Here is a 23,487-nt window from a genome sequence, read left to right as displayed (position 1 = left end):
CCCTATTACTAACGACTGCATAAACTCATGCACACCACCCAGCACAGCACTGTGTAGGGCAAAGACAGTTTTATCTGCTTGATGCCTGAATGCTGCCTTAAGTAGACTGCCTATAAACCTTGTTTCAAATCAATTGTAACCAAGAATTTCAAATACGACTTTCTTTCCTGTTTCCGTTCTACAGGACATTGTCACCTGACAGACTTCAACATCGCTGCCATCGTCAAAGACGATCTAAGAGCCACGTCTCTCGCAGGGACCAAACCTTACATGGGTCAGTAACTACACAACACTTATACCACTGAGCTAATGTAAAGACGACACAGCTCAACGCTACAATACTGTGTCCTTCGAGTTTCAGAGTAAACATATCTCCCTTTCAATGTGGATGCTTATGCTCCTTACATTTCCCTTTCATAACGTATCATACAGTATCAGATCAATGTTGTTCCTTCTGCTCTGGGGGATCTGATGTAAATTAATAGAATTACAGACTGGTTTTAATGTGGAGTTCATTGACCCCGGGTCCTGGCCGACCGGTGTGTCTCGTCCAGCCTGATTAAGAGGCATGACGAATGGATCGGTTTAGTGGGACTGACACCGAGGAAGCAGCAGGGAACAGAAGAGGAGATGGAGGGGGTGGAGAGGATGGAGGGAGGGAGGAGGAGAGGATGGATTTAGATCCAGAATTAAGACTGCCGTAAAGGATAATGTATAATTTAATAGAAAAATGTACATTCATATTCCAAGTGTTCAGAGGGTGGGGATCTCCAGGAACATTCATTTATTTATAAAAAGGACCAGAGTCCTTTTTGGTGAAGGGTTTTGAAGGGCTTGGTTCTAGCGTTACTCTGTGAGTTTTCAGTAGCAGTTTTGATGGGTTCCTTTTTTGGTTCCATTTAAAAGTGTTGGTTTTCAGTACTAACTAGTACTACTGTCCAGTCTGGATGAGCAATGACAGCTGATTGTGTCCGTGCCTCCCTCCCCCCAGCCCCCGAGCTGTTCCAGCCACACGAGGGAATACACCCTGGCTACTCCTTCTCTGTGGACTGGTGGTCTCTGGGCGTCACTGCCTACGAGCTTCTGCGAGGACAGGTACAGAAACAAAGCCCATCCCCAGCCTGTAAATAATGCATGCTAAAACCTACAATACATGCTGTTACTGCTCCTAGAATAGCCATTTAAGATAGAGAAGAAGAGACAGTGACAACACCTTTCTCTCCAAGCCTGCCCTTGAGATGATCCCTTAATATAACCATGAAAATACCCCTTAATATTATCATGAAAATACCCATCTCAGCCAGCCTCACCATTCAGATGAAGGTGTAATTACCCTAGATTGGTCCTGTTTGTGTTGTTTTACCAACAGATCTGGGACCAGCCTGTGACTACCCTCATGGCATATCTTTAGTTAGGAGAGGAAAAGACAGGGAGGGCAGGGGCAGGACTCCCACTAAGCCCATGCTGAGTACCTACTGTAGTATGACAGGGTCAAGCTGTACAGCAGCCCTCTGAGCCCTCTCTCCCCAGGCCCTAAACCCCCTCTCCCCAGGCCCTAAACCCCCTCACCCCAGGCCCGGCTGGATTGGACTATCAAGCCAGCCCTGGCATCCTTAAAGCACCACACATCAATCACTGTCACAGCCCCAGCCACATCTCAAACACAGGAAAACTGTCTCTCCCCTGAGAGAGGTAACACAGCATAAGAATGATCTGGTCTAGTTTAAACCCAGATTTAGACATTTCTCTTCAGGCAGTTTTAGGGACTATTGTCTGTATCTCTGTGTGAGGACCTGGTAACCCTGACGACCTCTGTGTGATAATAATGTTCTGTCCTGGCCCTCCAGAGGCCGTACGTCATGCGCTCCAGCACGCCGGCCAATGAGATCCTCCAGATGTTCCACAAGGTCAACCCCAGCTACCCCATAGCCTGGTCTGTGGAGATGAAGACCATGCTCAGAAAGGTATAGAAAGATCTGCATACTGTATACTGTAGACACTTGGTCACCTTGTATTTCATCCCTAAATTCCCTGAATGAATAATAAATAGTGCATTGTTTTTATACTGTATGCTATTGACAACCGGTGACCTTTGAGCCTTTGATCTTGTTTACTTAAACTATAGTTGTATTTGACCCCTACATTCCTTGAAAGACTAAATTGTTACTACATGCTAGGATGATCGGTTTTGTAAGCCATGTATGCCGTATCCTTTGTCATCATGAGGTTATAACTGGAAGCCTATAAGGCTGAGTGATCAGATTCTATGTTGGTAATTCTCCACTGCAGACAAGCTGTGGCTCAGTGCTGAAGTAGCCTACCCCCACACCACTCATCTACATTCCTGTGGTGTGTGTGTGTGGTGTGTGCGGTGTGTGTGGTGTGTGTGTGTTTCTGCTCTTCCTCCTCTTTGCCTCCCCTCTCCTCCTGTTCTCTTCACCTCCCCTCTCCTCTTGTTCTCTTCACCTCCCCTCTCCTCTTGTTCTCTTCACCTCTCCTCTCCTCCTGTTCTCTTCACCTCCCCTCTCCTCTTGTTCTCTTCACCTCCCCTCTCCTCTTGTTCTCTTCACCTCCCGCTACTCCTCCTCCTCTTCCCTTCTCCTCCTCTAGTTGCTGTGTATTGACGTGCACCAGCGTGTGTCCTGCCTGGCTGAGCTGCAGGATTTAGACCTGCTGTCTGATGTCAACTGGGACGCTGTGCTCAGCAAACAGCTGCCCCCCGGCTTCATCCCCAACGTGAGTCAGACCACAACATTACGCCAACGTTGCCACGACGTTGCCACAGCCCAAACAGAGAGGGGCGTCACCACGGCCCTCCCGCTGGTCTGAGAAGGCCGTTACGGGTCATTAGAGCTCATGCCCCTTGCGCACACACACACACACACACACACACACACACACACACACACACACACACACACACACACACACACACACACACACACACACACACACACACACACACACACACACACACAGCCTCTGCATCTCCTCAGGTGTTAGGAAGCAGGTGTGTGACAGGCAGGTAAAATCACAGTAAGCTAAGCTTGTACCTACCTCCCATCCTTGCACAAACTTACCAAACAAAGCCAAGCTTGTCCCAACCTCCAACGCCTGGTCGTTTGGTGCCAGGGAGTGGAGCTTTGACTTGTGAACCCTCGCTTCATACCTGACAGCTCATGGAGGAGTTGAACGATGAATGGACACTGATTTAAGGGGACTATCAGCTGTAGACTGATAACAGCAACACTACAGGCTGTCATTGGTTACCAAGCTAACAGGAAATTACAGTATCGGATTCCCTGTAGTGTGTGATTATAGAGTGAATTCCCTGTGGTCACCTCAGCCGGCCAGGTAGGAGAGATAGGGAAGGTTGATCGATTGAATCAACATCATCTCTCTATAGAATAAAAGCTTCATCCTGTATTGTCTTTCTTCCTCAGCTCCTTACCAACAACTGTGGCAGGGTGGCCGCTATGATCTATTTCAAATCCCAGATTGCCCCTTTAAATGTTCCTCCTGTGTTGTGGCCTTCTGTTCCTCTTCCAGAGGCGGAGGCTCAACTGCGACCCCACCTTTGAGCTGGAGGAGATGATCCTGGAGTCCAAACCGCTGCACAAGAAAAAGAAAAGACTAGCCAGGAAGACCAGAGAACAGGGCTCCAATGGGTCCCCCCAGGTAAAGCCTCACCCTAACAGCAAACCCCCCTCTCAATGGTTCCACTTCCTTCCAGAGCTCACCATCAGTCACAAGAACCGACTGTGTGTGCATGTGTGCCCATTTAGCTTGGCGGCAGCTTTTAGTTTGCCCCTTAAATATGTCCCGAGTGATGTAATGGATGGAAGAAGCACATTTCTTATTTGAATAAATGAACGATGTGGACTTTCCATGTGTGAGGGAGAAGGAGAATGTGAAGAATGCAATCACTCTCTCTCTCTTTTTCTTTTTTGTTCTCTCCTTCACACCTTCTCTACGTCCACATAAATCAGCCACGTCCTCTCGGTGTTTACTCCGACCGTGAGGATAACACCCAAAGGTTAATTTGATCCCCCAGTAAGAGAGGCGGGGGGGGGGGGGGGGGGGTAAAACACACACACATACAGACACACGAACACACGAAAAAGAGCTGGAAAGATTGGCATCAGTGATTTCATTAAAGGTGCTTTTTTCCGTGCTGGTGGGCATTCATCAAGCGTCTTCCTCCGTTTACGGGCAGAGAGTGCCGCTCTGTACTGGACTGGCTGCTGTGACTGCTGCTGGGGGCCATGTTGTTAAGGATGCCACTTGTTCAAATCAAATGGTATTTGTCACATGTGGCCGAATACAACAGGTGTAGAGTTTACAGTGAAGTGTTTACTTACGAGCCCTTTCCCAACAATGCAGTTAAAAAGCGAGAACATTCACAAATAAATCAAATAAAATAGTAACATAATAAAATAACAATAACAAGGAAATATACAGGCTACATACCAGTACCAAGTCAGTGTACTGGGGTACGGGGGTAGTTGGGGTGATTGATTGAGGTAATATGTACATGTACTGTAGATGGGGGAGAAAAGCAGAAAGCCCGGGTAACCATTTAATTAACTGTTCAGCAGTCTTATGACAGACAGTCCCACAACCAGTCAGCACCCCCTCCTACTCCTGTCCCCTCCCTTCTCCTCGCCTCCCCTCGTCTTCTCTCCCCTCCCTCCTCGTGAAGCTTCCCTACTTTCTATTTCTCCTTCAGTACAGCAGACTGCTTCTGTTTGCCATCCCAGTGTGAGTGATTGAGTTACAGACTTTTAAATGTTGTTTACCCAACACGAGGCGGTGCACACATGATCGGAGGGACTTTATCGGCTAATCAGGAACCATCGACTAAAACTAACGCCTCATGTCAAAGGGCCGTTATAAAGTATATCAGTTTCTCAGTTTAGTTTCTCTCCGTTGTCAGCTACATGAAATAGATTTTATGTGACTCTTTTCCAATAGAGGTAATACATTTGGGTGGCATGGGTACAAATCTTGTTCGTCAGTAGCAATAATAAGTCAGAGCTGGCCCCAAATTGAGTCATGTTTTATGGAAGCTGACAACTCTTGTGGGAACTTGCCCAAGTGGTGCTCTGTGAATCTTGCAGTGCTTTAGAAAGACATGGTGCAGATTGTTCTTCCCTGGGTTAATGTAGAAGGTTTATTCGCACAAACTGAAATTCTCTATAGTAATGAGGTAAGTGTATTAACCCACTGGGCACACCACCTCATTTCAATGTGGTGAATTGAGTCATATTTGGTCGACACATTGATCAGTGCGATTCCAACCTATTTTCACCCACTCAAAAGACAGCCAAACGTTTGTTGAATTCCCAATGTGTTCTCACTATGCTTTCAACCATCTAAAAGCACATCCAAGTTCCAATGGGAAATCAATGTCTTGATTTAGCAATTGGGACGATTTGCACAGACCTGCAACCCTGAACATGCACGCTTTCTGTGATTACATAAGGCATTTATTGTTACATTAACCTCGACATGTGGCCATGGATGTGTTACTCATTTTTAATAAGTAGTGTTACATTAGTTTGTAAGATGGCCTTAACATTCGGTTATGTGCTGTCTTACGAAAGTCATCTTGAATTGTTTTTGGCTGAAAACGCAACCAAATATCAACATTCATCAGAGATGTATCTACCGCTTAGATAGTTCCATCTGAGCCACTGGCTTAATCCTATTCTTTAACTTTTATTTTTGGTTGAAATGGAAGACTTGAATCCAACATGTCATTTGTTAACTTGCATTGCAAAATTGATATTGAATTGTGTTTGGTTGTCAACGCAACCAAATATCAACGTTTGAAAGATATGTATTTTCTGCTTGGATAGTTTCATCTGTGCCACTGAGTCTGACTTTAATTCCAGTCTGTCTACAAGTTAATAATTGACGTGTCGGATTCACGTCTACATTCCAACCAAAAATCTAAGTTGAAGTATAGGACCAAATCAAATCAAATCCAAATTGAAATGCACTTCAAATACAGTTTGATTTGATTGAATCCTGTTCTTTAACTTTTATGTTTTGTTGAGATGGAGACGTGAGTCCAACATATTTATTGTAACTTGTAGATTCCATTTTGAATCAACTGAAGATTGAAACCTGAAGCCTATATGCAATGTTCCCTCTAAGCTGCATGCGGCACAATCACGCAAAAAGAAATCTCCCCATGCAGAGAAGCACGAGATTGAAATTCACTCAACTTTCTAGAGTTTTCCCCATTAGTTAACTCGATCAATGTTTCTCCTTGCTGTGGGAATTGTGATTGAATCAACGCAACATTAGCCACTTTCAAGGCAATATAAATAACAAACTATGCAAGATTTAGTATGCAAAACGAACGATGCAAGAGATGTTGTTTTAGGCTGAATGCATCGGAGTAGGATTCTATTGCATTACAGGCATGACTCAGGTCCGTACTCTACACAGACTGGTGAGCCATAACCAATCAGCGCTTTAGTAAGCCTATATGCAAATAGACCATTGCCATATATGGATCTGTGCCATTCACTTTGAACTGGACTGTTTTTACAGCATGAGCGGTCATGAGTAGATGCGCTTGTTTTGAGATCAAAGCGAGAACTACAAATACGTGTGTACATTTGTTCATATCCTTTGCTAGTTAGTGAATTTTTAGCTCAGTTATATATAATTTGTAGTCTGCGATGGGGTAGTGATTGCTTCCTACAAGAGCATAAAATATGTGCATTTCTAGACAGGTAAAGAGCTTTTTTTTTACTTAAAGGGGCTGTGTTTTCCATGTTAAAATGTTATGGGATGCATTTTCTCCATTGTTTTTGATGGTAAGCCACTTTGGTAGGCCTACATTATCATCAAATAGCTACAGTAGCCTACTTGGCCACTGTTAAAACTAACTTAAAGCGGGTACAGCCTCAGTGTTCACAGTAAACGCGCACCGGACGTTGCACAGCATTTTCACAAAGTTCAAGTTTGCGCTCAGCAGACCTGAAATTTGCTCACTGACGAAAAACATTAGAACGAACATTGCCTATGTGTATTGTTTCATCCTGGGCTGAATTTAAACAATAGCTGTTGATTACTTCCCAAATGCTACTGTATATAGACCTAAATAGCATCATTGATGATATGTGATTGCTGAAGTATGGTTACATTTCATTTGCTCTGTTGAACATACCCTTTGGAAAGACGTTGATAGCAACACTGAATCTATTAAGTGGAGATTTTTCAACAATCATTCTCACGATAGCACATTGGTAATAGTAAGTGACCAATATCAAAGCTAAGCAGTGCTGGGTTTGGATTAAACCCTGAGCGGGAGACGGAAGGGATAGCTGTAGATAGCTCTGCTGGCTAGCAGAGGCGTCATGCCTATAGGCCCTGTGCCCCCTCAGATTTGTCCTGTAAAATGATTATATACTGTATATTTTGAGGGGTTTCCCTGTAGTACAACTAGACACCTAGCAATTTTATGAAGTTGGTTTTAGCTAGCCCTGGGCCTCGTTTCCCAGTTGCGATGCAACTTAAGCACTTTGACGATAGTACCAGATGCATCATTATTCATGAGGCAGCTTTTTAAGTGTTTCCCAAACATGCACGTAGAGAGAATGTTCACTAAGTGCGTTGTTACACCATGTGTCGATACTGATAGGATCGAAAGAAAAGCTCCATTCATCCATTTCTCCATTCAAATCTTACCTTAACATTAGAATCATTCCACAAGAGCGATATTACCACCTAGGGCTGAAAATAGGATATTGAGGCAACTTATTATGCTTACCAAATAATAATGCAGTAAATCACAGATTGGGCACAGCATTGCGCAAATGTTGTCACACATCATGAAACACATTGTGGCAAAAATGACAGACAGTAGCCTAGGCACAAAATAAAATTCAATTGATTGAACAAGAAATAGATTAAATTAGGCTACATGGTCCTATATAGGCTATGTATCATCTTGGTTTTCATTTGAAGCATCATTCTATCCTTCACTTGTTTGTAACAATTGCAATTACTTAGGCAATTTTGTATTTGTAGTAAACTTCGTTCTGAAGTTATCGGCAGTCACAGTCAGATGAAACGTATTGATCCTATGTTTAGCCACCCTCCAGCCATCCTCACGTACTTTGTGCCTCCTCAAATTGCGGGGGTGCATGTCACCCCTGCTGCTTAGCCAATAGTTTTTTTCTTATAGTGGATATTACGTTAAGATCTGACGTTGTTTTCAAGGTAAAAATGCAACATATTTTGTCTATGTTGAAAATTGGTTGCCGTGACGACATAATCCTGTTGTTGAAATTGTATCGTCAAAACAACAGTTTACGTTGATGACTTTTTTCAAATCCAATGTATTTTCCAAGGAGATTCCATTTCACAACACGGTGACAAATTACGTTGGATTAGCATAAAGAATACTGTTCAACGTCTTGGAGTTAGGAACCTCAAAGCATTGGGCCTCCCAGTTCCATTTTGTGAACCACACTAAGAATGCTTCATACATGCCTTCTAGCTGGAAGTGCACTTAACTACATGTATTTTTAAACAAAACCAGTGAGCCAAGCATAGACAACTATCTAAAATGGGAAAACAGCATTGTGCGCATGCTTGTGTTTCTTTGTGCATGCATGAATGTGTGTTTGTGTGTTTACGCAGGGACCTCTGGGACCACTTGTGGAGAGGAAGGAGGACACATAATTATCTTGCCTGTAGTGCAGAGAGAGAGAGAGACAGAGAGAGCCATTACGTGTAACCATTTCTAAAGCAGTGCAGATCAATATTGTGTGAATGGCAGGCGAGGCGCTGCCCAAATATCTCACACTGCTGTTGGCTCATTACCCCAGGCTTCCTCCTTTCTCCCTGTCTCCGCCTTCCTCCCCCTCTCTATTTCTTCCTCCCCACATTATGTTCTCCTTTTTTTGACTCTGCAACCCTCTCTCTCTTTCTCTCTCTTTCTCTCTTCTTCTCAGCCTCTACAATGTTCTCTATCTCCCAACATCTCTCTCCTCCCCCCCTCTCTCTCCCTCTGCTGTTGAACCTATAATGGACAGTAGAATTTGCTCAATTAAATCACAGGTAATGCAGTGGGAAATTGGACTTGTTTTGTCGTGAACAGCATAAATAGGCCCATCCTTCTGAATGAAATTGTATTGGTCGGGCACACATATTTTGCAGATTTTATCGTAGTTGCCGCTTTTGTTTCTAGCTCCAATAGTGCAGTGCAGTAATACCTAATGATGCAAAACAATACACACAAATCCTCACCAAATTAAGAAATCAGAACGAGCAATGTCAGAGTCCTGAATATAAACACATATACACTGAGTGTACAAAACATTTTCATGACAGACTGACCAGGTGAATCCAGGTGAAAGCTATAGTATGATCCCTTATTGATGTCATCTGTTAAATCTATTTCAATCAGTGTAGAGGAAGGAAGGGGGGGGTTAAAGAAGGATTTTTAAGCCTTGAGACAATTGAGACATGGATTGTGTGCCATTCAGAGTGTGAACGGGCAAGATAAGAGGTTTAAGTTCCTTTGAATGGGGTATGGTATATGTGTGTATCAAATCAAATCAAATGTATTTATATAGCCCTTCTTACATCAGCTGATATCTCAAAGTGCTGTACAGAAACCCAGCCTAAAACCCCAAACAGCAAGCAATGCAGGTGTAGAAGCATGGTGGCTAGGAAAAACTATCTCTGAGGGGTGGCCAGTCCTCTTCTGGCTGTGCCGGATGTAGATTATAACAGAACATGTCCAAGATGTTCAAATGTTCATAAATGACCAGCATGGTAAAATAGTAATAATCACAGTAGTTGTGCAGCAAATCAGAACCTCAGTAGTAAATGGCTTTTCATAGCCAATCATTAAGAGTATCTCTACCGCTCCTGCTGTCTCTAGAAAGTTGAAAACAGCAGGGCTGGGACAGGTAGCACGTCCGGTGAACAGGTCAGGGTTCCATAGCCGCAGGCAGAATAGTTAAAACTGGAGCAGCAGCACGGCCAGGTGGATTGGGGACAGCAAGGAGTCATCATGCCAGGTAGTCCTGAAGCATGGGCCTAGGGCTCAGGTCCTCCGAGAGAGAGAAAGAAAGAGAGAAAGAGAGAATTAGAGAGAGCATACTTAAATTCACACAGGACACTGGATAAGACAGGAGAAGTACTCCAGATATAATAAACTGACCCTAGTCCCCCGACACATAAACTACTGCAGCATAAATACTGTAGGCTGAGACAGGAGGGGTCAGGAGACACTGTGGCACCATCCGATGATACCCCCGGACAGGGCCAAACAGGAAGGATATAACCCCACCCACTTTGCCAAAGCACAGCCCCCACACCACTAGAGGGATACCTTCAACCACCAACTTACCATCCTGAGACAAGGCCGAGTATAGCCCACAAAGATCTCCGCCACGGCACAACCCAAGGGGGGGGGGGGGCCAACCCAGAAGAATGGTCCACCACCCAAAGGACATCCAGCCAACTTGACTCAACATGGGCCAGCATCTCTGTGGAACGCTTTCGACACCTTGTAGAGTCTATACCCCGATGCAAAAGGAGGTACAACTCAATATTAGGAAGGTGTTATTAATGTTTTGTACACTCAGTGTATATGTATATAATGGTGTGTATAGACAGTGTAGACAGTATATGAAAAGAAAAGGTGTGTACAGCAGTAGTAATATAGGATAAGCCTTGACTGAATACGGTATATACATATGAGGTGGGTTAAGCAGTATGTAAATATAATTAAAGTGACCAGTGTTCAATGACTATGTTCATAGGGAAGCAGTTTCTAAAGGTGCACGGTAGAATACTGGGTGGTAACCGGCTGGTAACAATGACTAAGTTCAGGGCAGGATGCTGGGCGGAGGCCGGCTAGTGGTGACTATTTAAAAGTCTGATGGCCTGGAGATAGAAGCTGTTTTTCAGCCTCTCAGGCTCCGCTTTGATGCACCTGTACTGTCTCTGCCTTCTAGATGGTTGCGTGGTGAACAGACCATGGCTCAGGTGGCTGAGGTCCTTGATGATCGTCTTGGCCTTCCTGTGAAACCGGGTGCTGCCTGGGTTGGGCTGACCACACCACCCTCTGGAGAGCCCTGTGGTTGAGGACAGTGCAGTTGCCATACCAGGCGGTGACACAGCCCAACATGATGCTCTCAATGGTGCATCTGTAGAAGTTCGTGAGGGTCAGGGGCCAAGCCAAATTTCTTCAGCCTCCTGTTTGTGTGGATGGACTATTTCAGGCTGTCAGTGATGTGCACGCCAAGGAACTTGAAGCTTTTCCCACTCTCCACTGTGTATGGGGACCTGCTCTCTCTGTTGTCTCCTGTAGTCCACAATCAGCTGCTTCATTTTGTTGATGTTGAGGGAGAGGTTATTTTCCTGTCACCACTCCGCCAGGGCCCTCACCTCCTCCTCCCTGTCTTGTCATTGTTGGTAATTAGGTCTACCACTATTGTGTCATCAGCAAACTTGATAATTGAGTTGTAGAAGTGCGGGACCACGCGGTCATCGGTGAACAGGGAGTGCAGGAGGGGGCTGAGCACGCACCTTTGTGGGGCCCCCATGTTGAGGATCACTGTTGCAGAGGTGTTGTTATCTACCTTCAACAATTGGGGTTGGCCCGTCAGGAAGTCCAGGACCCATTTTCCCAGGGTAATGAGCTTGTAAGTTTTCCTCTTGTCCAGATGGGATAGGGCAGTGTTCAGTGCGATGGCGATTGCGTCATCCGAGGATCCATTGGGGCAGTATGCAAATTCCATCCTCCATTCACCCGACTCACTTCTATGACTAAGATGGAGGCGGAATCTGAAACAGTCAGAACCAACGGTATGGCGGTCAGATAGTTATTATACACAATGATGTTACCGAATTGACGTCTTGAGGCTATATCTGTAAAATTGAAATAGACAATGACGTCAACTGTACCTTTACCATCCTGGAAAACTGCTAACAGAACGATTGCTCTAGGTTAATTTTGTAAAATGAAATGTTTAATTAAACAGCTGGGCAAAATTTACTTCAGAACTTCCACTACGCTGCTCAGCCTGGCTACCTTGTCGGCTCCACAGAGGGTTCTCGTTCTACAGGTGGAGAGATCATCCCATACCAACCCCGTCTGTCTGTCTGTCTGTCTGTCTGTCTGTCTGTCTGTCTGTCTGTCTGTCTGTCTGCAATAATTCTGCAACTCTTCCAACTATTTACTTTTTTCTCAACTGCCACCAGTTTGAAGCCAAAACACTAAGGGCAAATACATATTGACATAGTCAAATACATTAAACACTAATGGTGTTCACTATGTTGATGGTTTGCCATTCTATATTTTTTAAATAATCTTATTCAATTTCTTCATATATTTTACATGTGGTAAGGCCACACAGAGGTCCAGAGAAAGTTACAGACAACTAGGCTACTAGATGTCTTGTGATAGATTACTTCAAATTAAATAAGACTTTATTTATTTATTTGATTTATTTCACCTTTACTTCTATGAATGGTGGGTGGAGGAGTCAAGCGCAGAGAGCAGGTAGTTCCGCACGTGGATCTTTTATTCCAAAGACAGTGGAAAAACGGACATGCAAAACACAAGGGCGCATGAAACAACCCGTCCAAATAAACAGGACTAAAACTGTCCGGAAAAATAGAGATCACAATAATCAACCAACACCATAAAACAGAGAACAAGCCCGCACAAAAACCAGCGGGCCTAGTGCCCTTAAATAGCCTACAAACAAAACTAAAAACCAATTAGACCCAACTAACAGAAACAAAAGGAAAGGGAATCGATGGCAGCTAGTAGGCCGGCGACGACGACCGCCGAGCGCCGCCCGAACAGGAAGAGGCACCATCTTCGGCGGGATTCGGGACACAAATCCTTGAGAGATGCCAAAATTCTGCTGGTTTACTGGTAAACTTCAAAAGTTGGTAGCAAATATACCCTCCCTTTGCAACCCCTAATCAGTATGCTGGCAATGGGGAGGGAGGGGTGGCAATATTTGAGTTGTGTTCTTGAAAACGAGTGCAAAAATGTCAATTTCTTCCAGCGCATTTCAAGCAGGTCTTAGCAGTAACGCCTTGATTTTGTGAGCGGAAGCACAACCTATCCAGCGGTGATGCACAGTGCCCTTATGCTCATGGAACAAGAGTGATGTTATTTTTGGGCCAGTAACCATCGTATTAATAAACATAAAAACACGTTTTTTTTCCTGTTTGGTTTCATTTGTCTTGCTGGATGCGTTCGCCAAGTAGCCAAGCCTATCAATAAAGGGTTTGGCTTGTGAGACTGCTTTGAATAAATCTGAATCACCAAAACTTGATTAAAAGATGGAGTTTGGGAGCAGCAAGGGACATCCCCTTTTTGTCTAGCCTACATGTATTGTAGGACTACATTATTTTAGCCAACTCCCGTTTTGGATGTGTGTAAAACCCATTCCATGTAGGCTACATGTGTCAATATGCCCATCATGAAACGAGAGGTGAGATGATGCTGGTCCCCCTCCTATTTATAACTTATTTTCATGTAACAATTGCTTGTTTTCTGTATCATATGATGAAAAACCAAGCCCTCCATAAGCTACCCTTACCCCCTGGGCCTCTGTCTCGCTGTCTCTCTCTCTCTCTCTCTCTCTGTGCTCTACTTCTCTTGTCTGCCAGGGTCTGGCGACCCACTCTGAGAGCACCTGTACTAGCTCTCCCGGCAGGCCTGTAAAGGGGGTCAACAAGGCGTCTGAGTCCCAATCTGGCCCCATCGGTCTGCCTTAACACTAACCCACCGCCCAGAGAGAGCGAGGACACGCCTGTCATAACTCTATATAGCTACCAGGACAGGTCGTCACGGAGGTGTTTTTGTTCTAACATTATTAGCATATGTAAATGTGTGGCACTGTCAGTGTAGGGCAAGTGGAGCTGTGAGAGAGGTCATGTATTTCCTTTTAAAGTTTGCGAAACTTCCTCCATCTACCTACTTCTTCATTTCTTTGAGTCCCAACAAGCGTTATCTGGGTCACATAACTGCAGGATCTTTATTGTCTTAAAAAGATGACTGTGTGTGTGCGTGCGTGCGTCTTCTCAAACCTCTGTTGATTCCCTAGAATGGTCAGCTCCAGCAGCGCCTGAACAATGTGGAGAGGGACTTCATCATCTTCAACAGAGAAAGGTAGGAGACTCAGTATATGTCCTAAAGGAGATACAATATATGGTGGCCTACAATAACACCAAAATGTGGCGCCTGCTGTCGTCCTGAGTTTTGTCTAAAATCGCCCAGATTTGATGTCCAGATTCAATGTGAGTTGCCAGAGAACTGTTCCATCCCTCCAATCAAGCTCAGCTGAACAGTTAGGCATATTTTAGATGGCCTACGGCAAATGTATTGGGCCACAGGCAACAGGACGTATTTACAGAAAAAGTTGCAATAATGAATCTTGAATGTGTCCCCTAATACTGAGTAACATATCATGATAGAATCTCATGAGCAAAAACACATTTATTTACATATCATATTACCAGAAAGCAAGAAATCAAGCTTTTGTCCTTCTCCTGATAGGTCAAAGAAGGCTGTGGCAGACACAGAGGTAGCAGACCTCACCGCGACAGAGAAGAACAAGGCTATCGAAGACGGACGGAACAACAACGTGGACCCGGCAGCCTACATATCAGGATAGCGGACTATGGCTTGAGCCATAAGTCGCCACGCTAACCTGGCCACAGCTTGTAGATCACTACTAACCAATCGTCCACTTCCCCTCTCCCCTGGCCGGCGCAGGGCACTCAGATTGAACTTTAACCCTGACACATTCCCCCAACAGCCAGCTATTATGCCCAGACCCCAGACTTCAGGAGCTCACATAGACTACTACTTTACAGAGTAGTTGACCTTGACAGACAGACAGACCCTGGCTTTTTTAACTTTTCCTATGATGGGGGACGTGCCTCTCAGGGGGCAGCCCTCCTCACACTCTACCCTGACCTGACCTGCCTGATGCGCTATGGTCCCCCAGAGCTCTCCTCCCTCCACCAAGTTAGCCAGGCCCAGGAAATTACTTAACTACAAACCCAGCAGGGAGCAGAGCCAGACAGGATACAGCCACTATGCCTGTTATGCTGAGGCTAGACTCAGGCCAGGCAGGAAATTAAGCATAATGTTGACAAGTAGGAGACTACGTCTTTGAAAACAGTGCTGACTTGCTTTTGGAAGAGAGAGGGGTCGTGAGTAGCGTCATACAAAATGAATTAGAATTAGAGTATGCGACATGAGGCCTTTGTTTTCAAGACTCCAACCACAGATTCCTCTTCAAAGACAAAGAGAACCACTGTAGGCTTGAGCGCTAACTGCTGAAAGTAATATGTCTCTGTGACATTATTAGGTATCAATGTGGCTCTCAAGCAAACCAAAATGACTGGTGCTCGACATGGGATATTTTGTACATAAATCTTCGTTGTCTGTTCCGGGCACAAACATGATTTGCGGCGTACGCTTCTCCATTAGTTGTAGCATTTATGCACAGAGGTCAAAGAGGAGTAGATGAATCCTCATTCTCTTCTGGTTTTTAGAGGGGTACCAGTAGAGAAGAGTGGGGGAACTTGACCCATTTGTTACATTCAGCGTCAAGTCTGCCAAGGGAAACATAGTGTTCTTTCCAATAAAAATATCTACATATATGTCAGGATGTTGTGAATCGCTGCAAATAATCCGAATTCATGTCAAACGTTATACTTTTGAAAACATATATTGTTATAAAAAAAAAGTGGTCTCTTGGCACAACTTACCCCGGGGAATGGGGTAAGTGGATCCCCGGGACAGGTTCAGCAAGTTAAGCCGCCTGCACATTTCTGTGCTGAATGAAATAATACATAATAATTATGCCTTGGGAAAAAAAACACTTCAATTTGATCGACTTACCCGATGGCCATTGGCTCAACTTACCCCAAGGCAAACATTTGGACTATTTTATCCCACACAGCTTCAAGAATGCACTTTCATGCTAGGTTTAGGACATCATTATTGAAGCATATACAGACCCCAACCCCAAAATCTTTATTTGGACATAACTTGCTTACCACTTTTTTTCCCATGTGGTTTCTTCCTCCACAGACTCCATGAAACGATGACTTCTTCCTAAATATTTGGCCAAATGAAACATTTTGTGTATGGTTTCCCTAGAAACAAGGGTGGCTCAACTTACCCCACTCTCCCCTATGTGCCTTCTAACTTGTATATAGCACATACTGGGTTTCCCCGTGTAGAGAATGATCATCACACAGTCAGTTTGTTACACTGTAAATCACCGTCCTCTAGTCTAATACGTGTCTTGGAAAGTAGCTTTGCCATTATTTTGACCCGATCTGAAATACAACTCAAAACTTATCCAAGGCTTTTCCTGTCCTTAGTTATCAGATCTACTACTGGGACCTTTCTGACAACCCTTATTGGTACAGACATTCAAACTAGCATTAGGTTTTCCAGACATGTATGTAATTCAATTGCACAATGAAAGCAGAGTTGTACAAGGAGTGCTGCATTTTGTTTGTCATTTGTTGTTTTGTTGTCAAGCAGCTGGTGCCTTACTTTCGTACGTTTCTTTGGGACACCGACCTCTACCGCTGCTTTGTGCTTTTTATTACCGCGCTGCTTCTAAACAGGCGGAAACACTGTTGAACGTTTCCTTTTACATTCACAGGTGTTGCCTAACTAACTGCTCATTGTGCGTATTTAATACATCGCCAGATAAATGTGGCCTTTCGTGGATTTGGCAACAAGTTGGAGGCATTGGTTAAAAAGACCGATAAAACATAGTTGTGGAAGAGAAAATAGTTGTATTAGGCTCCTCCTGTGCAAACTGCCTTGGCGTATACCGCATAGGCACTTAGGGTAGAGCCTGTATATCTTTCAGTCCTATCACCTGGAGCTGTGCCTCTCTATATGGTTTCTTAAAGGTCCAGTGCAGTCAAAAACACGATTTCCCTGTGTATATATTTCCACACTACGAGGTTGGAATAATACTGTGAAATTGTGACAATTATGATACGTCCCTTTTAGTGTAAGAGCGGTTTGAGAAGACCGCCTGAAATGTCATCCTTTTTTGGTGGGATGGAGTTTTGGCCTTCCATGGTGACATCACCATGAAGTAAATTAGTTGATAGACCAGTAAGAAAGATTGTTCCCGAACCTCTCTGCCAATAATAGGTCATTTTCAGTTTTCCCCCTCTCCATTCAGAACACTCCAAGACCGTCCTAGCTATAATTCTTGCATGAGAAATTGAACTCCGCTAAGAAGCTATTTTTGTTTCTTTTTGACTATTTGAAATGAAAACAATCCCAGTAAGATACTTAATTGTTACCCCAAAATTGAAAGGCTGCATTGTACCTTTAAGGCTGGGGGCTGTAGTGGTTATGGTGAGGATTAATCCTGTAGTTGTAGGCCTGTCTGGCTCTTCCTAGGGGGGAAGTCAAAAGCATATCAATCACACTACTGACTCTGAGTGGGAATCACCATCTCCTGGAACACCCTCCTGACATCAGAGAGAGAGAGAGAGAAGTTTGACACCTGCGTGCCCTCCAGAGAGAGATGATAGAAGGAGACTTTCTGGGTTAGAGAAGCGGGTTCGAATCCCATTGCCGACGGGGGAGAATCTGGCAGGCGTGAGCTGGTAACCGGAGGGTTGCTGTCGTCAATATTACAGGTGCCATATACTGCCGGCTCAACCCCCTAAGTCTGCTCATTGGATGCTGCCCTCTGCTCCAGCCTCTCCAACCTAATGTGTGTTTGTGTGTATCTGTGTGTATATATTGAAGGGGTTGGGTTAATGCAGAAGACACATTTCCGTTAACTAATAAACTATATCTTAAAACAACGTGATGAGTTAGCCAGAGAAATACCTCAGAGGGTTAAATGCTAGACCTGTTTTTGATAATGTGTGGTGTTGGTTTTCTGATTAGCAGCAACAGGAGACTAGAGGGAATACTATATAATTAATGATGGCAGATAAATAGACAAATCCATTACAAATTGGTTTCAAACAAGCCTTTTCCTCCATCTCCATGCTTCGTGTGTGGTTGATTTTCTATGATAAACTACAATGGAACACTGCCACCTAGTGTGTGTTAGTGGTAGTGCTCCTGTGTACTTAAAGGCCCAGTGCAGTCAAAATGGGATTAATCTGTGTTTTATAACACTTTGAGATTGGAATAATAATGTGAAATTGTGAAAATTATGATAATGCACTTTTAGTGTAAGCACTGTTTGAAAAGACTGCCTGAAATTTCAGTCTGTTTTGGTGGGATGGAGTCTTGGCCTTCCATGGTGACATCACCATGCGGTAAATTAGTTAATAGACCAATAAGAAAGAGAGTTACAAACCTCTCTACCAATAACAGCAAATGTTCAGTTTCCCCTCCCCAAACAGACCAAATACAATGTCTACAAATATCCTTTCACATTTATTTATTTCTGTCTGTGCTAATCCAAGTAATGTATTTAAAATAAAGTTGAGGATTAAAACGGGGTCATGCCTCTGTTGTGTACATTCACTGTTTGTATTTCTGTAGGAGTGTCATGCCTACGGTTGGATGAGTCTGTGTCAATGTCACTGATATGTTGGAACCAAGGTAAACACCACTGATACTGTATAAATTTTTTGAGTATTGATTTTGCCCTTTGCAGAGATGGGCTTGTGCCTGAATAGGCATGGGAAACCACAAGACACTCACAATAAGAATATACTAGAGAGAGCGAGAGCTGTGTGCTCTCTGTTTCTCTTAAACAACCTTATGTTGTAAGTTCCTCAGTAGCCTTAGCAGGTGGCTATGGATGAGTGGCAGGGCTGTAACGCATTAGGGGCCTTATCACTAAGAGCCAAAAGGGCAAACCTATGAAAACAGTCCTAAATCAGACCGACACACAGCTCTGGGTGGGACAGCGACACAGTGGAGAATGGCACCAAAGAGAATAGGCTAAGTATAGCATCCCCCAGACTATCAATTGTAGTCCCGCAGAAACAGGAAGCATAGTTTAGGCTTGATTTGTTTGTCTGATGTGTTATTTATGAGAAGGCTTTGTTGCTCCTCCTTCTTCTCCAGATTTGGCTCCAGTATTTGTTGTTACACACCAGAATGGTGAGCTCACCAAGTAATTTGGGGCGAACACACCAATTTAGCCACTGTTTCCTTGGTGAATCACACTGTATTCTTCAAAGCTGTGCATGAGCTAATATGTCATTTGGTACTTTCAGGGCTTTATGAAGCCTATGCTGAGTTTATGTCACACTTCATTACTGCTGAGCTCCTCCACCCCTTAGAAAAACAGAGGTTATGTTCAGAGCCGCTGAGGTCATAGTGGACAACAGCCAAAGTCATGCTGCCTGTAACTAATTATCATATGTCCTATACTCACAAAAATGTAGAATGTTTATATCTTCCCCGATACTACAGGCTCTCTTTTTTTTTTGATCTTGCCAGAGATCAAGTCAAGACTGGAGTCCTTGTGGAGTCCTCTCTCTTTCTCCCTCTCTGACCGCCCACCCGCTCCTGTCTTAATCAGCTGGAGACATTACCTCTTTAACACATCATCAGCAAGTTACCATGCATCATGTGGTTTTTCCATTCACTGCTAGTCTGTCTGTGGCCAACTTCTCCCCAGATCCCCTTTTAAGACGAGCCCCCCATTACTCTTCCTCGGTGGGCTCTGAGATCAAAGTTGATCCAGCGCTTTCCCACATCCACAGGGTAACCTGTGAGTCTCCGTGAATGATATACGCTCCTCATAAAGCCAAGTTGAAGTCAAGCTGGAGGATCACATAAGATAAGAATAACAGGGGTCTTTATTGGATTTCTCCTCAAAGAGCCTCTCTCCCCCCACACAAGCTCATCTGTTGTAAATGGACATACTGTATAAACTAACTGGCCAGTGACAACTATATTATCTTGGGGAGGGTTTATATATACAATGCCAATAAGTCCTTGTGAACTGGCCGTGTTTTCAAAAATAATGCTGACTATCTCCCACTCCAGACTGAGATGGCGTTTTATAGAAGCAATCTTCTCAGTTTGTCATAATGACAGCCTTTAAAAGTGATGTCATGATACTTTAACTGGCTATAAAATAAAAAAATGATAACAGAGTGGTGACAAGTTTACTGCCAGGTTAAACAATGGGTCAGAAAATGGGAAATTCCCTAAACAATGGAAGTATAAATCCACAATTGTGCAGATAGAAATGTAATATTCTGGAACAGCAATAATACTGTCAGTATTATTAGTACTACTATTAACTGTCAGGTCTACACATCCAATTTCTATGAGAGATGTTCTCAACAATGTGCTCTAGTACAGTCCTGGTCAGAGTACATAAAAAGGATCGGACCCTTTTTTTCAATTTTTGCCTAAAATGACATACCCAAATCTAACTTCCTGTAGCTCAGGCATTTATGCAAGGATATGCATATTCCTGATACCATTTGAAAAGAAACACTTTGAAGATTGTGTAAATTTGAAATGAATGTAGGAATGTAGGAGAATATAACACATTAGATCTGGGCAGAAAATACAAAGGACAAATTATTTTTTTTATTTTCTTTGTATTTGTTTTTGTACCATCATCTTTGAAATGCAAGAGGAAGGCCATAATGTATTATTCAAGCCCAGGTGCAATTTAGATTTTGGCCACTAGATGGCAGCAGTGTACCTTAAACAGTTTTAGACTGATCCAATGAACCATTGCATTTCTGTTCAACATTTTGTATCACGACTGCCCAAATGTGCCTAATTGGTTTATTAATAACTTTTAAAGTTCATAACAGTGCACTCTCAGACAATAGCATGGTATTATTTATCAGTAATAGCTCCTGAAAATTGGACAGTGCAGTTAGATTAACAAGAATTTAAGCTTTCTGACAATATCAGAGATGTCTATGTCCTGGGAAATGTTCTTGTTACTTACAACCTCATGCTAATCGCATTAGCCTATGTTAGCTCAACCGTCCCGTGGGGGACCCACCTATCCTGAAGAAGTTTTAAAAGGTATATCTTTTTTATTTCTACTATACTGTAGATTGAAAGATAAAAGAGTGACAGCCAGTCAGTTGCAACTCATGTTTATTCAGGAACAGTTCATAACACCACATCACACCTCAATGTTTTTTTTTACCTGCCTTCTCTGGGTTTTGATACAACAGTAAAAAAAAAAAGAACATAAAAAAACAATAACAAAGATCAAGTCAAACTAACATAAATATAATCACCACTTGGATTGCTTGAAGTTAAAACACAACGACTTCCTCACAACCTCTTCCTCCGCTAATTGGGATAGCAAAAATAAAGCTCTCCTCATCCTCCTCGCCTCTTTCTGAAAACATATTACAATCAACTGCCTTGTCTAGGACAGGTAGACCAAACAGACGCATAGAAAATAATTGTGAAAGAGAGTGACCCAGGGTTAAGCCTGTCTGTCTTCCCCTTGGTGTTAGTCACCAAGCTAAGGGCTGTCGGTCAGGTATAGTGTACAGAAATGTGAAGACTCTCAGAGTGTTGAGATTTAAAACAGCACAACATTATGTTTCAATGTTATGTTCTTGAATGCAGGTTATGATGGTCTGCTGCTTCAAAACGAGATCCCACATTGCCATGAAAATAACAAATAAAGACAGAGGTGAATAACTGTTATTTCAAATCAGGTTTGTTACCTTTATCATTTCATTTTCTTTATCCATTAATGTTCACAAAGCTCAGAATTACAATTTCACGACCCAGGCCATGGAAGTTGAGCTTGGTATTTCTTGCGCAAGGGTTTCCATTTACCTTTTACTACCCCCCCCCCACCCCCCCAGATGACTTGCTAAACGGTATGTATAGGAACAGGCATTAAGCTTGAAGCGATTGCAAAGGACAGTTTCTCAATGGAATCTACAGCCAGGATGGAGCAGAGCGCAAGGGAAAATAAACATGACAACCATTTCTACCAACATGCTATTACATGTTTACAAAATATCTGTATTACCAGATGTGTTTTTTTATTTAAATCTTGTTTCCTGTTTTTTTATTTATTTTTTATTTTTTTATCGTTAATGACTATCACTTCTGGTTCAACAACCCAGGGAGCCAGCGACAACATCTTTCACAAAGCTACGTTACATCTACCATACATACTCACAATGCCACCTATCAGTAATGGACGTCACTGCATGTTATTATTACATCGCTATAGCGAACTACCGTATATCTGCAGACTAGTACTCAAAAAAAGGGTGACATTGAAAGCCGAACGTGACGGAAGGGGGAAAAAAAACTAAGAATTGCTTTGAGAAAAGCAGTGTTACTTTTCCTAGGGGAACAGGCATCGGAACACTGTGGGTCATTGGTCATGGACAGTTATCATGAGGTTCATTGAACTATTTTATGGACTCAGAGTAGAACCTAAACTGTCAATGCACAGTTAAAACAATGACTAATGTTGACAGTGAGGGACAGTAATACACATTGATTACCTATATTCTGGTTATGACCATGCTCATGTAATTCCACGGCATACAAATTCAATCTTTGTGTAAAGGTTTTGCCAAATATCCTTCAAATTAACCCGTTGTTCTAGCGACTGACCTGCAATTCCCTAGGAGGAGGAAAACTGTGCTTTAGAAGCTTAAGCAGGTAGCATTGTGGCTGGTAAGGCATGAGGATTCAGTGTTTTGCTCAACTCTTAACTTGTAACTAATCATGTCTCCGTCTTCTCCCAGTGGATGTTGTCATCTTCTGACTGGTCTCTATCCTGGTTCAACCTCTTAACTAAGGGATGTGATGTTGGAGCGACCACCGGGGGGAACTACGATGCGGCGTCCCGCTGGCCGGATGGGGAGATCCTCTGTGGTGGGGGGACCTGACACAGACAAAACATGATTTAGCGCTCTTTCTTACAGATTCCCCTCAACAAAGCAAGTTCCTCCGCTGGCAACTAGCGTTCGTCATGAGACAAACCGACCAGGCGACGTGACCTTGGCACTCCGTGGCGACCTCTGGAATAAATCCCTTTTCGACCGCCAACGGGATTGGGATTAGCCCTTGATTAAATTGGCATAATGGACGAGGAGAGATTTACGCCTACTGTTTTAAGTCTTACACTCTCTCCGGGCCAGGATCTAGTGTTTTACACTGTAGAACGCTACCACATCCTCTCTGCACGAAACACGACCAAGGTTACTTCACATCTGGAGACAGAGCAGTATATCAACCCTGTGGCTGGTGAGATGAAGCCCTATTCTGCAGAGTCCTGTGAGTGTGCGCGTGTTTGCGCCTGTGTGTGCGCGCACATGTGTGTGTTACGTTTGTGTGTGTGTGTACGCGGGTATATGTGTATGTGCTCTTGCATGTACTGGATGTGGATGAGAGGGGTATTTATTCCTAGAGTGAGTGGCTAGTATTCGAACAGGGGATTATCTTGGAAGCCAGAAGGAGAGAATAGGCCAGGTCTGGTTTATAAACACACA

At 43.5% G+C, this 23,487-nt stretch overlaps 2 protein-coding genes across 5 annotated transcripts in view; one reads left to right on the top strand and one right to left on the bottom strand.

Annotated features, from left to right (window-relative positions):
• LOC110537745 (serine/threonine-protein kinase 32A-like) overlaps positions 1–18,519 on the top strand; it is a 57,974-nt gene extending 39,455 nt beyond the window's left edge. Inside the window, exons 6-12 of the mRNA XM_036937763.2 lie at positions 185–274; positions 992–1,095; positions 1,848–1,964; positions 2,611–2,736; positions 3,550–3,678; positions 14,109–14,173; positions 14,561–18,519. Of these exons, the coding sequence (XP_036793658.1) occupies positions 185–274; positions 992–1,095; positions 1,848–1,964; positions 2,611–2,736; positions 3,550–3,678; positions 14,109–14,173; positions 14,561–14,678 (749 nt within the window). The 3' untranslated portion in view covers positions 14,679–18,519. The remainder of the gene's footprint in view (positions 1–184; positions 275–991; positions 1,096–1,847; positions 1,965–2,610; positions 2,737–3,549; positions 3,679–14,108; positions 14,174–14,560) is intronic.
• Positions 18,520–21,089: 2,570 nt separating this feature from the next.
• LOC110537744 (dihydropyrimidinase-related protein 3) overlaps positions 21,090–23,487 on the bottom strand; it is a 36,998-nt gene continuing 34,600 nt past the window's right edge. For all 4 annotated transcript variants that reach the window (XM_036937759.2, XM_036937758.2, XM_036937761.2 and 1 more), the window contains exon 14: positions 21,090–22,880. In XM_036937759.2, coding sequence (XP_036793654.1) covers positions 22,786–22,880 — 95 coding nt within the window. In that variant the 3' untranslated portion in view covers positions 21,090–22,785. The remainder of the gene's footprint in view (positions 22,881–23,487) is intronic.

The sequence above is a fragment of the Oncorhynchus mykiss genome, chromosome 12 (assembly GCF_057628025.1).
Source record: "Oncorhynchus mykiss isolate SJ-2025 chromosome 12, ASM5762802v1, whole genome shotgun sequence".
Classification (NCBI taxonomy): Eukaryota; Metazoa; Chordata; class Actinopteri; order Salmoniformes; family Salmonidae; genus Oncorhynchus; species Oncorhynchus mykiss.
This window is presented reverse-complemented; position numbering and strand designations above follow the sequence as displayed.